Source organism: Pagrus pagrus (genome assembly GCF_965226575.1).
Source record: "Pagrus pagrus genome assembly, chromosome: 15".
NCBI classification, from domain to species: domain Eukaryota; kingdom Metazoa; phylum Chordata; class Actinopteri; order Spariformes; family Sparidae; genus Pagrus; species Pagrus pagrus.
In genome coordinates this window covers 4,891,529-4,907,338 of record NC_140199.1, presented here as the reverse complement: position 1 = coordinate 4,907,338, position 15,810 = coordinate 4,891,529, and the positions used below count along the sequence as shown (strand labels likewise).

General features: G+C 41.8%; 2 protein-coding genes across 2 annotated transcripts; both read right to left on the bottom strand.

Moving 5' to 3' along the window:
* Nucleotides 1-5,322: 5,322 nt before the first annotated feature.
* mtx2 (metaxin 2) lies at nt 5,323-9,773 on the bottom strand. The gene is made up of 10 exons (XM_084374741.1): nt 9,616-9,773; nt 8,494-8,541; nt 8,344-8,390; nt 8,124-8,196; nt 7,692-7,768; nt 7,383-7,475; nt 7,231-7,269; nt 7,017-7,142; nt 6,828-6,904; nt 5,323-6,175 (listed from the first exon to the last, which is right to left on the bottom strand). The coding sequence occupies exons 1-10, from the start codon at nt 9,653-9,655 to the stop codon at nt 6,016-6,018; spliced, it is 780 nt and encodes a 259-aa protein (XP_084230867.1). The 5' UTR covers nt 9,656-9,773; the 3' UTR covers nt 5,323-6,015.
* Nucleotides 9,774-11,735: 1,962 nt separating this feature from the next.
* On the bottom strand, nt 11,736-14,449 carry LOC311270421 (homeobox protein Hox-D4b-like; the record flags this gene model as incomplete). The annotated part of the gene is given in 3 exon segments (XM_084375273.1): nt 11,736-13,149; nt 13,925-14,432; nt 14,435-14,449. Coding segments are annotated over 3 exon segments (855 nt in total). The 3' UTR covers nt 11,736-12,817.
* Nucleotides 14,450-15,810: the final 1,361 nt, after the last annotated feature.

Below are 15,810 nucleotides of genomic sequence, written 5' to 3'. Positions count from 1 at the left end.
TCAATAAATGTGCACAAATAATATATAATTTTTTAAGGCTATCGGTTCACATGCTTTTTAAAGCACAAATGAGAATCTACACAACAGTCCACAAAGACTAGCACAACTGTGAATTACCATGAGTGTGAGAACATGTGAGTCTGACACACTGAATGTTTAAGCATTTCTGAAGTAAACAGCAACCTGCACTGAGACAAATCTGCTCTTTTCAAAAATGTAAATTGTGACTGTAAGTGCTGCTGCATCAAAGCAAGTTTATCGGCGTAAACTGTGAAGGAACACGGTCAATTAGAGGAGACATTGAAATCAAGAAGGAGGAAGGTAAACATTGTAACGTGTGTGTGTGTGTGTGTGTGTGTGTGTGTGTGTGTGTGTGTAAGATCAGGAGGGGATGGACTGTGAGAAGGGGAGAGGATTATCGACACAGAGATAATCTCTTTATTCCACTCAAATCTACATCGCCTCAGAACAAAAGTACTGTATGCACGATGCACCTTCACTCATGACGGAGACAAACGTGTGTTGGAGGAAACACGTGCGTACAGATATAAATGTCTACCTACACACACACGCACACCTATATCCACTTATTCTTTGATGCTGCGAGCTACACATAACCAATAAAGGTCTTACTGTTGCTCCCTCGCCTTGATATTTGCACTCCTGTTCGACCGAGTTTGCAGCTTTGCAATAAAAGTGACGAGACGAAGTAGGAAGGTTTCATTCACCTGTATGCTTCAGACTGTCTGTATTCATGGTTAAAGAAATCGAGAGTAACTTTTTATAGAAGATGAGACATTATCCGTTTTCCCTGATGTCAACTGCCAGAACAGACATTGGCGTGTACGCTTCTGCAGGACACGGATATGTTATAACTTTACTTTCTTTATGTTCACGGCACAAAAGCTACTAAAGATCATGTTTTGGCTGACCCTATTCTTTTATAAGCAACTTGACTTTTCTGGCTTTTGGGGGGGTTTGTTTGAATATGTATCTAAATATCTTGTTCATTCAAATATATATTTTCCATCTATTTCTTCATAATTATTGACTTAAGTCCTTGAAACCCTTTGCCACATTATTTTCAGTGGTAATATGACTATTTTGAAAATGGGTTTTGGTATATCCGTGTTTATAGATGACGACAGTGCTGTGCTGTAGGACCCCCTCAGGCCTTTCTGCACTATACTTGACCCATTTCTTGTGTATATAGTACTAAATTTAGAGAAGTGCTTTCTTCACTGTGAGGGATTAAAGATATCTTATGATTTGCAACCCAATCGCCAGAATGAATGCTCGTTAAATGGAAGCGACACCTGCAAGCTAGTTCAGGCAGACAGCTCCAGCTGCACTGCTGTACACATGCGACAGGCCCCACTCAACACACACTCTCCCTCTGCTGGTCAATACCACCGCTGCCCTTAGTATTACTGCATGTTCTTTCAGGCCCGCCGCCACCCCAGCATCCACCTGGGGGATTCAAGATGTTTTGCTCATCACTCCCCAGTATTTCTTTGAAAACATATCTGCAGGGAGTGACGAGGTCGGAGCCTGGACGCCGCTATAATAAACATTTCAAACACGAGTTGTCTGGCTGAACTAACTTTGACAACTTTACGTTTGTTTAGGTTGAATGTTTGATTTCTCTCTTGATCTGGTCAGGTTTACACTCAGAAACCACATGGTTAGTGTTGGGAAAAAAAATGATTCTTGGGTTTAAAGTACCTGTTTTGGTCACAACGATCATGGACGTCCCGTATAAAAAAAGTTGGTTTTTGTTGCCACAAAAACGGCTGGAAATGTCCGCAGGTCTCCTTAAAAATATCCAGTGGTGTGGTCTGTGGACAGCCTTGTTGGTTCATATAGAAGTTATGTGAATGTGATAACACTTCTTGTAAAGCTGTTGAAATGACATGTATGAAACGATACTCCAGTGATTTGATGTTGCACTTCCAGGTGACCTAACTTTTAGTGCCTAGCATCAGTCCAGCTAAAAAAAAAAGTGGGTCTCCATAATGCATCTCAATAACATCCTTTCCTCAGACAGAAGATATTTCAGCTCCTCATGACAAATAAACTGAATTTCATGTGTAAAATCAGTTTAAGTGGCCTGCAGCTTTTTATGCAAAAACACTAAACAAGTCAAATAAACATTTCCTTTACGCTCAGTCTGAACACCAATGTAAGGTTTTGCAATACTATAGCAACATCATGCTAATTGTGCCGTTGCTAATTATACGAGCCGAGTCATTATTCAACCACAAGAGACTGTCTGTCAGGAAAGCATAAACATGAGTTATTTAAAGTGTTTGAACAAGCAGCGAATGCAGTCATTAGTTTTGCTATTGCCATTCATTTAGCTTTAGTTTCACAAAATTATACATGTGTGTCATTTTAAACTGCTTAATTTGTATTTATTTTCTTGCCCCCTTGTCTGAATGAAGGGGACTTAGCAGTCATCCAAAACCCTTTTGTGAGAAATCTCATTTGGCTTTGTTCACTGAAAAGAGCAGCCTGCAAATAGTTTTTTTGTTTTCTTGCCAGGAGTGTGCAACAACGCGAGGCAGAGGAGGGCAAGGTTTCCTGCAGCGCCGTCATTGTGCCGAGCCTTGGCAGGGCGGTGGTAAATACACCGTGAATGTGGGGGATTGTGTCATGTCGCATTGTGCAAAGTCAGCCACTAAATGTTAATGAAATTATTTAGTCTGAGTTAGAATGATTTCATCGTCCTCCTAAATTTTCTGAGTGCGCACAGACCGACCCTTAGTTCAGCCTGGGGCCTCCAAATCACCAGAAGTGAGCCCCTGTGACGCCACACTGATCCTGTTTATGTGAATGAGATTTGCTTTTCATCAAATTAAAGAACATGCTCCATATGCATACACATACATAAACCATCTCACCCACACTCAAAAAAAAAAACAATCTTCCCTTGCTCTCGTCTCTCTCTCTCTCACCCAGAAAGTCCAGATTATGTATCATGACTCACTCTGATAATCCTGCTGTGTAATTATCAGCCTCCAGTCGCATTATCTAATCTGACACCTCACATCACAGCACATGAGTACACACCCATCCACACTCATGAACACAACCTTCCTCTTGTTTTTTCAGGCATTTTAATAAACCCCTCGTCATCTTTCTCTCTCACACACACACACACACACAAACACACACATATATCTGTATGAGGCTCTTTAATCACTTTCTAAACACGTACCTGAGATAAATATTGAACCCAAGTCTAAATCTCTCTGTTTGTGCCCGTGTGTGTTACATGTCGAGATGTAAAATAATTATTCTGGGTGCATTCAGACTCTAGAGCTCCATCCTCTTCAAATTCATCAGGTTTTTTCTCTTTTTTTTGCGTTTTGTTGCATCATGGCCCAGCGTGCATCAGGAGACAGGGTGATAACCAGTGCAACCAGCTGTGCTACATGCTGATCAGTGGTGCAGTTGTGCAGAACAGAAGTCAACAAAATAAAAGCAAAATCTCTGGGAAATGTCACATTTTTGTCACAGCGTCCAGATGTTGTCAGATAAAATAAATCCAAAAACTCAGTTATGGATGCACATTTTGTTTCCTTTTTCAAGTTTTTTTTAATATATCCTTTTACAATTTGGCCGAAAATCAACACAGCAGGCCACCAAACCATCGACTCTCTGCAGCAGGGGGATCAGTTTCTGTCCTCTTGCTGCCCCTCGCTGGAGAAAGTCTGTCATTACAATCAGTGGATCTGCAGCCTGAGAAAATCTGTGCTCAGTACAGTGTTTCAAAAATAAGAGTTATGGCATTAAGGCATTTTGAGTTTTTATTAATGTTTCTCACGCTTTTTTTCACTTTGTGTATTTGTATATTACATGTTTTGTCAAATGCACCATATAAGCACTTTACATACTGTTATAATAGAGTCAGGGCCTCGTGTAATGATTCTGGTTTGGCTTCCAAATACAGTGTAACTCCAGTTTTTAATCATTCCTAAGTCTTAGATACAATATTAATAAACCAACATGCGGTTAATAGAAAATCATCAAGCTAATCACCACATGTTGAACCTGGTACCATCAGTCCCCCAGTGCTCAGAGGCTCCAGGACAGTGACCTCCTTGCTTTTGTAATCTAGCTTTAAAAAGTCAGAGGTCTATTAAGACATTAGTTTGGGGGGAACATGAAGGACAGTGCAGCTTTAGTTACGTGATAAAGGCAACAGACAGGTCAGAGAAGCACCAGATGAGTTGATAGTTCTCTGTCTGCAGGCATCGCTGCCTCCCGTGGTCTCTCCCTGCAGGAGGACTGAGATCAGGGCTCATCTGGTCCGACTGGATGCTTCATAAAGCTGCTAATTTGGTGTCAGTCAGCCAGTCTCTATTTTCTGTCTCATACAATATTCCCATACGGCACTAATGTTGTAAATAATCAACATAATTGCTCTTTAGCTCAGTGTTTCTTATCTATTTTGGTTAAGCATAATTAATTGCATTTATTCCAAACATCAGACAAACATAAGGTTTTAAAATGTCTCTTGATGTGGGTGAAGATGTTTGTGGCATGACTTGGGACTGGACTTGACCTGAGACAACCTGTGACTTGACTTAACTCAACTTGCCCCAAGAAATAAATAACTGGGACTTGCTTGAAACTTGGACCAATTGATATGAGTCACATTTTTGACTTGAAATACCTGTATTATATATTTTTTTCTTAACTGTTTTAGTGTATATTTTATCTTTGAGTGTCAAAATCCACATTTAATCTATAAATAAATTCAGGCTGTGGGGTCATGAGGCTGTTGTTGGCCTGAGGCTCCAGTCAGGTCATGTGGTCTGAGTGGTCCAAGGCTGTGAACTTCTTCAGTGTGATGCACCTCTGTGTTTATTTCTCTGTCTGTCTGGTTGTCTGGCTGATGACCTGTAAGTGTGCAGCGTTCGGACACTGCGGGTCATCACTCATGATGTCACAGCTCCTGGAAGTTCAAAGGTCACACTCTGACCTCACAGGAAACCTGGAAGACAGACACTCGCTATGTCTGTCGCGCGCACACACACACCAACTGCTCAACTGCAGGGTAATCAGAGGTGATTAGACGTGACCGTGGAGCTCGTCTGAGACCTGGAGGCAGAGACACGGTCAGCCAGGTGTGAACCGAGCTCCATACCAGGACTAAAAATAGATTGATTTTTTTTAATTAAAACGTATTTTATGTGTTTGTTGACTTCAATGTTGGAGCATTATCCAACTAAAAAACATGTCAAACACGGGATAAAATCTCTTTATAATTTTGTTATATGCATCCCAACATCAAATAATTAACAAACACCTCTCTATGTTGAAGTCATGACATTTATTTTGTAGGCACTTTAAAATCACACAAAGAAACATTGGTGGAAAAACTTAATTATCATTATGTCCATGTGTTTTTGTACAGAAGAAAAGCAAGTATGCCTGCCTCGCATATTCTTACAAGCTTCTAAATTTCCTGGGAGGAAAAAAAAAAAAAAAAATCAGCAAAACATTTGACTTCAAGTCCGAGTCCTGCTGGGAAACTCATACCAAGACTCTCTGAGAGTCTGCAGCTATCTGTAAATGCACTATGATGCATGTAGACAGCATCTGTGTGTGCTAACAATGGAAAAAAAAAGAGCATATAAATAAATCTTGGCCTCTGGGTTGGGAAGCATCCACCCTGCTGAAGCAACCTTGAGCCTGACCCCCGTCAGACCATCTACAGCCGGACTTCTGACCCTCCTTCCATACATGTGTTGTCAATACTCTCAAGAATGATCTTTACTTTGATTTTAGGGGACTATATCTCATCTATGATCCTCTGCACTTCTTTCAGCGCCATGCAACAATGTACAAGCAGGAAGCAAAATGGAGGATGAAAGCAAGATTCACAATGGGGCAGGTATGTGAGTATAAGCTGTTTTTAGCTTCGTAGTGCTACATTGAGGGAATAAGAGGGGGAGGGACAGAATGTACAAGGTGAGATAATACAGGGAGGTTATTCTGCGCTTTTCAAGAGCTCTTGTCTTCAAAGTAGGCCTGTTCGATGCGTCTGCAGAAGGACAGCAGGTTGCTGTAGCTCTTGATCCTCTCTGCCAGCTCTGTGCTGGTCAGTCTGGTGGTCAGTATGGTGAAGAGGTGACCGAACACCAACGCATCCAGTTCTGTAGGCCTAAAACACACACACACACACACACACACACACACACACACACACACACACACACACAGACACACATTTAATTTGTCATTGCTGAAATCAACCATTTCATTAATGACAATTTCTTTCTGCAAGAGTGGAAAAAAACAATTTCATCAGCAATAACTTTATTTGCTATAATGCACAACATTTTTAATCAACATCTTTGTCATTAATTATATCATAATTAAATAATAATCACTTGAACCACTGTTTTCGTATTGTAATGTACATTACAATTTTATTTTCGCATTTGTCTGAAGACATTAAAACATGCTGTGTGAAGTTCCACTGTCAGGTGATTAGGTCATTACAGTAACATACCACAAGGTGGTGCTAAAGAAAAGCTGTCAGATGCTTCAACATTTATTCCTTTAAGCTTTAACTTCTATGAAGGACAGGTACAGAGCAGAGGACTCAGCATATTGTTGAAGTATTAAAGACTCCTGTTCCTACAGCTGCAATCAGCCAAAAATAAAGAAAGATATATTCAATCTTCTTGCTGATGGATCTTTTGCTAATGTAGGACATATAAAAGGCATCAGTATTAAATTGAGACTACTTCATAACCAGTTAAAAGCTCCTGATCGTACATTTAAACAGACACAGACAGACAGATACGTACTGTTTATTAAAGAAGTACGGTTGTGTTCCCAGCCTCTGTGAGAGAGCCTGGCAGCACTGACTCACATCCTCATAAACCTGAAACATACAAGTAGACACAAAGTTACAAGAAAATAAATAGCATATGGGCATGACAACAACTGTAAAGCATGTGAGACATCGGACAATAATTGCCAGGGTGGTTGCCAACCTGCTCCAGGGTCTTTCCTCCCCAGCCGATGGCGTTCATCTTCCTGCGAACCTCATACTGCTTCTGATAGGCCAGGATGTTACTGAGAGGCCACGAGTAAGGACTGCTGTATCTGGGGCGGGAGATCTACGCAAAACACATGCACACGATTAATTATACTAATAATAATCACTGCTACAACGTATTCTTATCATATAAAGACAGGTATACACACCTCAGCAGCTGTGGCATCATCACACCACTGGATATACAACTGTAGAGAGGAGAGGAGGTGTGAATGAGAAAACATTACCCAGAAATATTGATAACAACTGTGTGTAACTGTGTTGTAACATAGTATTGTTTGAGCTGTGTGTGTTTCTGTACCTCAGCAGTAAGCAGCATGTTGTTGACCAGCTCCATATACGCTTTCATTTCAGCCCTCTGAACATCATCTAGGCCGTCACTCAGAGAATGACCCTGAGAACGCAAACATGCGCACAGAAAATTCGTTTTTTTTAGTTCTGATCTTAAATCAATCCTATTTTTTTAACTAATGAACAGAGTAAGAAACTATGATTATTTCCCTGACACAATATACTTGTTAAATGACATCAGTGACAACTACAGCTGATAAAATGTCTTAACATGTCTCTGAGCATCAAGCAAGCTGGGATGAAAATCAATAGCACACACCTTAGCTTTAGTGAATTGCACTATCGGCCCCAGTTCTGACACCACCTGGTTTCCTACTTGGATAAAGGGAATCTTACCTACAGAGAGACAAAAGAAACACACACACAGAAGCAGACCATTAAAAACTACAGTTACTTTTGAGGGAGAACTCTCATTGCCTATTACCATAAATATTCAAAAGACAGGAGTGAGTAGGTCTTTCAGTCTTATCCAGTTAAAACTGCTCTTAGTTTTATGTAGACCACAAAGACTGACAAGTACATGGAAGTCATGACACTGACTTTACAATAAAAGACAACCTAAATAGCTGAACGAGTCTGAACCAGCTACAGTACAGAGATATTGCGATCTTAGCAAATTCTGGGATTTAATTGTTATCATAGCATGACATGACAGCAAGATAAAATCCACCTCTGCAGCATTTCTACTGACCAGAGGGTGACATGTATTCAGCATTTGCTCTGCAAGCCACCCGCACTGGTAAGTTGCACATCCTGAGGTAGGCCTGCGCAGGAGAGAGACAGGACAGCAGAACAATATGATGATCAGTCATCTACTATATAACATACAAATTCATAGAGAGGTATGATGCATACAAAAAACAAAAACATGCCGACATATTTGAGGAGAACACAAAGAAAGAGGGCTTCACCTGAACAGCGAGAGATGAGGCGCAGTCTGACAGCAGAATCTGACCCTCTGTAAAAACACCACCAAAGTAATGTCATTGGTTACAGTCACAGTCATTCCTCTATGGGGACAATTCAAACTGTTTCTCCATTTCACACATACTCTGACTTACCCTTCAGCGGTTGGTACAAGGTTGCAGTTTCAGGCCAAGGCTCAGCAGCTGTCAATGTCAAAAACAGACGCACAATTATAAAGGTGAGCTCGGCTTATCAGGCAGTTAATGCTGGTGAGTATCAGTTAACACCTATTTGATTGTTCAGTACATTCATTATTAAACTGTGCACTAACAGGCACGCCCCCCCACAGAGGCCCAGACACTATACAGCACATACCCCATGTATAGCTTAACTGAGATGAGACGCGTGTCACACATTCAGCGTCAATAAACGTGCTAATCGGACGAATATTGAAAATACACACTCTTCAGAAGTGAGATTAACTTCTCGGGAACAGTTCAGGAGGGTTCACATCGACGCCAGGCGTTTATAAAGCAACAAAAACACGAGTTACGCCGAAGGAGTTTAGGTAGAGTTGATACAACTATAGACGAGCCGTGTGAAATCCAAGATGGCGCCTGTTTTCTTCTCGACTCTAATGTTGTGCTGCTCAGCGACACTGCGCTCACTACTGCCGCTGATGGCCGCAGGTTGTATTACAACAGCCAATGGTTCAGCACTATTATTGTTGCAATACAACTCCCAGCCACAAGAGGCAGCTATGAGCATACCAGAGGAAGAAATGACTCGCCATATTGGCTCCTACGATGATCGATACGTTTGATATAAATTACCCGCTGCTTCACTGGAGTAAGTCGTGTTTTTATGACTAAAAACTTGGCTGTCATCGACGTGAATCACCCTGGACTGTTCCTCCTTCAATTTACTCTCCTCCCCTTGATTTGTATTTTTTAAAAATAACCAGAAGAATGATTAAATCAGCGTTATACGTCCAAAACTGGTTCTATACTGGGCTAGCCGTCTAGGACACGCAGCCGGTGTGGCAGTCCTGCACCAGAGCTAGCCTAGCAAAGCTAGCATTTGCTATACAAACAGTATAAGCTGGACACGGAAAGCCATCGTTACGGTTATTAAACAGTCATGCTACGTGACCTGTTATATGTAATTAACTAATGTTATTAAACCAGCTGCATGGTTGTGGATGTTAGCTGATGTTAGCCGACTGAAGCTAGCTTAAAAAACAATAATAGACGCACGGAGTAAAGAAAACACGTTACCTGACAACTGCGACACGAAGGCCTCTGCCGCAAGAGACATGGTAACGTTATAATATCCTTATCGGTAAATATTAATAATAACGAGGACAGATGAGGTCAATTCAACTGCATGCAAGTTTAAGGGCAAGTGCTTGTTCTGCAGTCACCGACGGGTCCGTCAGTGATTATTGTCCCGCGGAATAAATGTAACGCAAACTTTAGTTCCGCTTTACGCCTAAACTGGAGACATGTCCTCTGTGGTCATTCTGTGTGGGATTTCTGTCGTATTAAAGAATACAGCGATGTTTAGCCTTAAACTGGTCAACATCAGCTTGAATCAGCTTTGACACAGTCTCAAGAACTGAACATTTAGGCTTTATAAACTGTAGTGTGTACAGATGGTTGTCGCACAGGTATTCCTTTTGTTACCCCTGCCTGATTTAATTAATGGTAATTAAAATCCGATTACATCAGACATTGTTCTAATCCAGAGAAGTTTAAACTACTCAGAGTATACTCTCATATAGGCTGTTTTCCTGTGCCAAGTCTGGAGATGGAGGTGTTGCTACACGGTCCTCATTTATTTCTCCTCCATGCTACAGTGCTTGGTGCAACCAGCAGGGGGCGTCCCTGCTTCACCACAGTCAGAGGTGGAGTTGGAGTAATGTACAGAAGCCAACATGCAAAGAGTGCAGATCACAGTATACAGCAACAAACACATGGCTTGGTTTATATTCAGAAGAACTAAATCCTAGATTTCTATTTTTCTAAATTTTAATTTTAAATAAAATGTTGTTTGTTGTTGTAATGGCTGTCTGTAAAAGTGCGATCACGAACTGCATAACCAAACAAATACATGCGCAACATGGGATCTGAGTAATGAATTCCAAGTCTGGAGTTGATTGGGTTTTACTGAATTTCCCACAGCTGAGGAAAACAAGTAAAGCAGGCCTTTCTTTCAGTTCTGTTGGCTGCTGTTTCAAATCGCAGACGTGCACACCTTCAGGAGCTTTTCGTCTGTGAGTGATCATTTGAACTTCTGTTGGTCAGCTACGTGGTGAATCTCCAGCATGTGATAGATATTCCACGTTGTCAGCCCCTTTTCCTGCACATTTAACCCTGTCTGGAACGGAAGCCACCAATTAATGCCTCTCATTTCCCTCACATCCCACCACAAACAACACACGCACGCAAGCACAGGAGATTTCTTTCACCTAAAGTAACCCGCGTCGTCCCTTTGCCGCGCGTAAACAGTGCGTAAAAAGAGCCTCCGAATGACGAGGAAGAATTTAAACCATGCCGAGACGGTTAATGTATGTCTGTCGTGTTATTATTAAAGTAGCTTAACAAGTCAATTCAGTTTAATTTATATCGCCCAAAATCACAAATCATAATGCCTCAGTGTACGACACCCTATGTCCTTAAACGAGTAAGGAAACAACTCCCAAAAAAGCAGGTTAGAAAATCGATTAAACATTTTTAATTCGTCTTGTAAAAATCTACCTAAATATTTAAACGCAAAAGCAAATCTAGAGTATTCTACCTCCAACACACTGTGTCTGTGATGCTACTTTATCTCTGTCTTGGCTTAAGCCCGCAGTTAAAGCAAACTGTCGCTCGAGTGATTAAACGTTACGCATCACAGTTTATCCGCGGAATAATCCGGAGCACATTTTAAATCCTCCCACGGGAGAAAAATCCTCCCATTTTAAAACGGCTCCTCAGCAGAGACATCACGGACTCTCCAGCTATTAGTCCTGGCTCACCTCGTGCGGCCTGACGCTCCGTTAAATCAAGGCTGTGACAAAGATCGTGTATATTACAGAAGATCGCTCTGTTACCAGAAACTCCATAGGCCTTTCAAACGCGCGTGAGCCTAAGATGAATATTATGAATTCGTCTTTCATAAATCATGTTCAGCGTAATTTCTGCGTCACTTCCGGCGATCCGCACTCACCATCACGTCACTCGTCAACACAGAAAAAAAGTCATCTATCCTCCGCTTAAATACGCTCACAACACAGATGGCGTGTGTGTGTGTGTGTGTGTGTGTGTGTGTGTGTGTGTGTGTGTGTGTGATGCGATGAGAAAAATATTCACACACGCATTTTTTTTTATCATCTAAGTATTTTATCAAAACATTTCCACATATAAAAATCTTACACGAAGAGTTTTTTTTCTCTGTCACATACAAAAGAAGAACAAAGATGCTGCTACAAAGAATAAAATATGCTTCTAAATAATACAAATAAAATAAGTACTGGCGTAGGCTATTACAATAATAATAATCATAATAAAGAAAACACAATAGCATATTGAACTGGAATCAAAGAGAGAACACGCTCCTCTAAAATGCAAAGCTGTCATGTTGCTTCAGAGAGTTTTCATTTCAAAGTTCTCAGTGCTGAATCAAATAACAAAACGTTTTCAGAAACTTCTGTTCGTTAAAACCCTGTAACCCTGAGAAAAGATGTTGGATTTACAGTCAGCGTCGTGCACCAAAAAAACCTGCCTCCATTTAGGCTGTTTTTTAAATTTATTTCCTCCTGTATGTGCGTTGAAATGTAAGACTTTCCCCCAAAATTATTACAAAGTTCATTCAACCTTTGGATATTAAAAAAAACAAAAACAAACCAGCATGATATGGCTGCTCATCCTACTACATATGCATTGTTTTTGGGATGCTCCTCTATGTACAAAATAAATGCTAAAACATTATTTGATCCCACCCTCCTGCAGCTTTCTGTTCTCTTCTGTTTCGCCTCTTTAAGCGCCAGTTTGTGGAAACAACATTTTGGTAATGTGCATATTCATAATTTACGCTTAGGTAGCTTTTTTTTTTCTATATAAAACCCTGTATTATGTTTACCCTGTAGAAATAAAAACCCTGTTTTCTCCAAAAGACACAAACCTCTCCTGGGAGAGTTTGGCACGACTGCAACCGACAGGCACTATCTGCTTTTTAACCGCCACCTCAAGATATGAAACGGTTCCTGTCAAGACCATCCACAACCTCGAAGTTCACCTATATTAAGACATTCATTCATTCATTAAATATCGGATGCTACACAACAGAATAAAACGCTTCAAAGTAAAAAAGCTGAAATAAAACGCAAATGAATTCATGAAGCGTTACTGAGGCAGACAGATGGAGAGCCTGTAGTTTTAAAGCGGTTAAGAAATGTTTGTCAGTTCTGGAGAGTGAAGGCGCAACACGGCGGCGTCAGACAGTGATCACCGCCTTCACGCTGCTGTCGTCACTGCTGCTGCTGCTGCTGCTGCTGTTGTTGTTGTTGTTGTTGTCCGTCGCCTTCTTGTTTTTGCTCCGTCCTTTGGTGTTGGGCAGCTTGTTGTCCTTCTTCCAGCGCATGCGCCGGTTCTGGAACCACACCTTCACCTGCCGCTCGGACAGGCAGAGCGTGTGGGCCACCTCGACGCGGCGGCGGCGCGTGAGGTATCGGCTGAAGTGAAACTCCTTCTCGAGCTCCAGGACCTGCTGGCGCGTGTAGGCCGTCCGCAGCCGCTTCGGCTCCGGGCCCACGTGGTTCGGATTAACTGTAAACAAACAAGCAGACAAAATAAATAAATAAATAAATACATAAATAAATAAATAAATACATAAATAATAGAAAACGAGAAAAAAAGGAAGGAAGAATTGAAGCGTATTTTACGATTTTTGTTTCCTCTTCTTACTCATTTATTTTGTTTTGGATTATGAATATTAGTGTTAGCCGATTTTTATACTGGTGCACAACAATACCGTCTACAATAAATTTGGCAAAATTAAATTAAATTAGCCCCTAAATCTCGCGTTTTTATATTAAATGTGAACATTTTTGCAGGTAATATGGTGCAGTATTTTTTGTGGTTTCACCCAAACTCTCCCTTTTTACTTTTAACTCGCAGCTTTGTGTTCTGCCGCAGGGTTGCACACCAGAGACACACACACACACACACACACACACACACACACACACACACACACACACACAATTTCTCGCGCGTACACACACACACACACACACACACACACACACACACTCAAACGCTGTGGCAGGGCCATAAAACTTTATAGGGGTTGTAATTCTCTCTGACTCTCACTGAGATCATAAATAACTCAACAACAAAAAAAGGGGGCTGCTTACAAATGGACAAAATACTGGAAAGAAAGAAAGAAAGAAAGAAAGAAAGAAAGAAAGAAAGAAAGAAAGAAAAAGAAAGAAAGAAAGCATCTGGCGAAGAAGAAAAAAAACATAAACATGGGAAACATCAGACTGACTCAAATGATGAGCAAATGAAACGAAGAGTGTGAATTTAGAGAGATACTCACTCTGTGCGACGTGCACCTTCTTCATCCACGGGTAGACAACAATAGGCGGCTTGTCTTTCCCCTGGCAGGCCGTTTTCCTCTGCACCTGAGCGGGCTTCGGGCAGGTCATCCAGGCCTGGCACTGCAGGTCACCCACGGGGAACCTCTGCTTGCCGGGCGCCGCGTCTGTCTCCCTGTAGCCGGGGAAGGGCGCACCTTGGCGCTGCGAGTGGTCCTCTCCATCCTCCCGCTGGTTTCCCTGCAACGAGTGTTGATAGCCGGTTTGTTGTGGTGTGTACGGAGGCGGAGGGGGCTGCATGGACTGATAACCTCCTCCATAACTACCACTACTGTCCTGGGGGTTGTTGTAATACCCCCCTTGGTCACTAAAATTACTGTAATCTTCTTCACAAGGCGGGAACTGCGGCTCAGCATATTTACAGCTCACCACGTAGGACTCCATGATTGATTTATAGCGAGGTTGGTAGGAGAATACTAATTTTTCTTTCTCTCCCCTCTCTCTGTCTCTTTTTCCCCCTCTGGCATCAAGCCATCCTGCGGCTGTCAAATAGACGGACGGCCATGCGGGACACGTGACCCTGCGGGCAGCCAATCAGAGGCGGCACTTTGGGTTGTTTATGTCAGACGTAATGGGATAATTTGGAGGGGAGGGGGGGGGGAATGCTCATTATAGGGCTAATGAAGATTTGGTGGCGGGGAAAAATGGTTAAGAAAAGATGTTTGTGAAACTGAAAAAGAAGATTAAGAATCCAAATAAGACCTCTCATTGAGTTTAATTACTAGGGAATTAATTAAATGTTTTATCTATCTATCTATCTATCTATCTATCTATCTATCTATCTATCTATCATCCACTCCTCCCCACCCCCTCCCTCACACAGCAGCACCTATTGAAAAACCCCTCGGACTGTAGATTTATGACTTTTAGCTGAATGACTCTTACCCCCACACAGATGGCCGGAGCTGAAAAATTAATCTGGCCCATATTGAGGGACGGCTGGGGCCATATTTGGCCTTGTGGCGAGTCAAAGGATGGACAACAAAACATGGGCCGGTCAGAAAGGCCTCCAACATAAAGAATGAGATAAAAGGTTCCCAGACAGTGACTAGTAGTTGGCTTTGTTAGGCCAGGGGTCAGCCCGAGGTGTCCCGCTCACCACCACCAACCAACTCAGAGCAGTGGAGGGTGGAGGGAGGAGGGAGGGTTAAAGAAAATGCATTGCTTGTCTTGGAAAAATGATGCTAAAGCAAGCTGAATGACAGATAAATGCGACAGGGGCTGAGAAATGAAATCACGCTGGATAAAAAAATCGAAGAAGGTGAAGGAGATAAGTGAGAATATGCTAAGTTTAAGCCCTCACACGAAGACACAGTCATTAAGGCTTTTATTCTGTGAATATTTTGTCTTTTGTCTGAAAGAGAAAACCCATCCCTGCAGCGAGGGGCAGACCATGAATCCTCCTCTTATATCCTCCAGGTTGTTCATGAGGATTTTCTTCTCCGAGGATGCTGCTGCAGCAGGTCTGATGCTCAAGCCAAAACCTCTTAACGTGTCCTGCTGTATATGTGCTATTACTTGTGCCTAATCCAGCCTGTAATAATGCTCCAATAAAGAGGAAGAGGAAGAAAGTGTCTTGGCTTGGCTGAGGTATTAAAGGGAGCTCATGCGGAGGGTGTAATGGGTGTGAAGATCTTGGCATGGCTGATAGAGTGAGAATGAACTACAGCCTCCCTGGGCTTAATCTATCTGATCTAATGAGTCATTTGTTCAGAATGGCTCATAATGAATGACTGAGAATGACTCATAAGCTACAATATTAGTAATAAAGGGGCCGAATCTCACTGTTTCTGTCAGTTTGAACAGTTTCCCTTTTGATTCAGGCGGT

Excerpts from the sequence above, each read along its gene's own strand:
- mtx2 (XM_084374741.1), bottom strand. The coding sequence starts at position 9,655 with ATGTCTCTTGCGGCAGAGGCCTTCGTGTCGCAGTTGTCAG. Across the intron at positions 8,391-8,493 it reads CTTGTACCAACCGCTGAAGG|AGGGTCAGATTCTGCTGTCA; the intron begins GTAAGTCAGAGT and ends GTGTTTTTACAG. Across the intron at positions 6,176-6,827 it reads CCGTACTTCTTTAATAAACA|GCCTACAGAACTGGATGCGT; the intron begins GTACGTATCTGT and ends TGTGTGTTTTAG.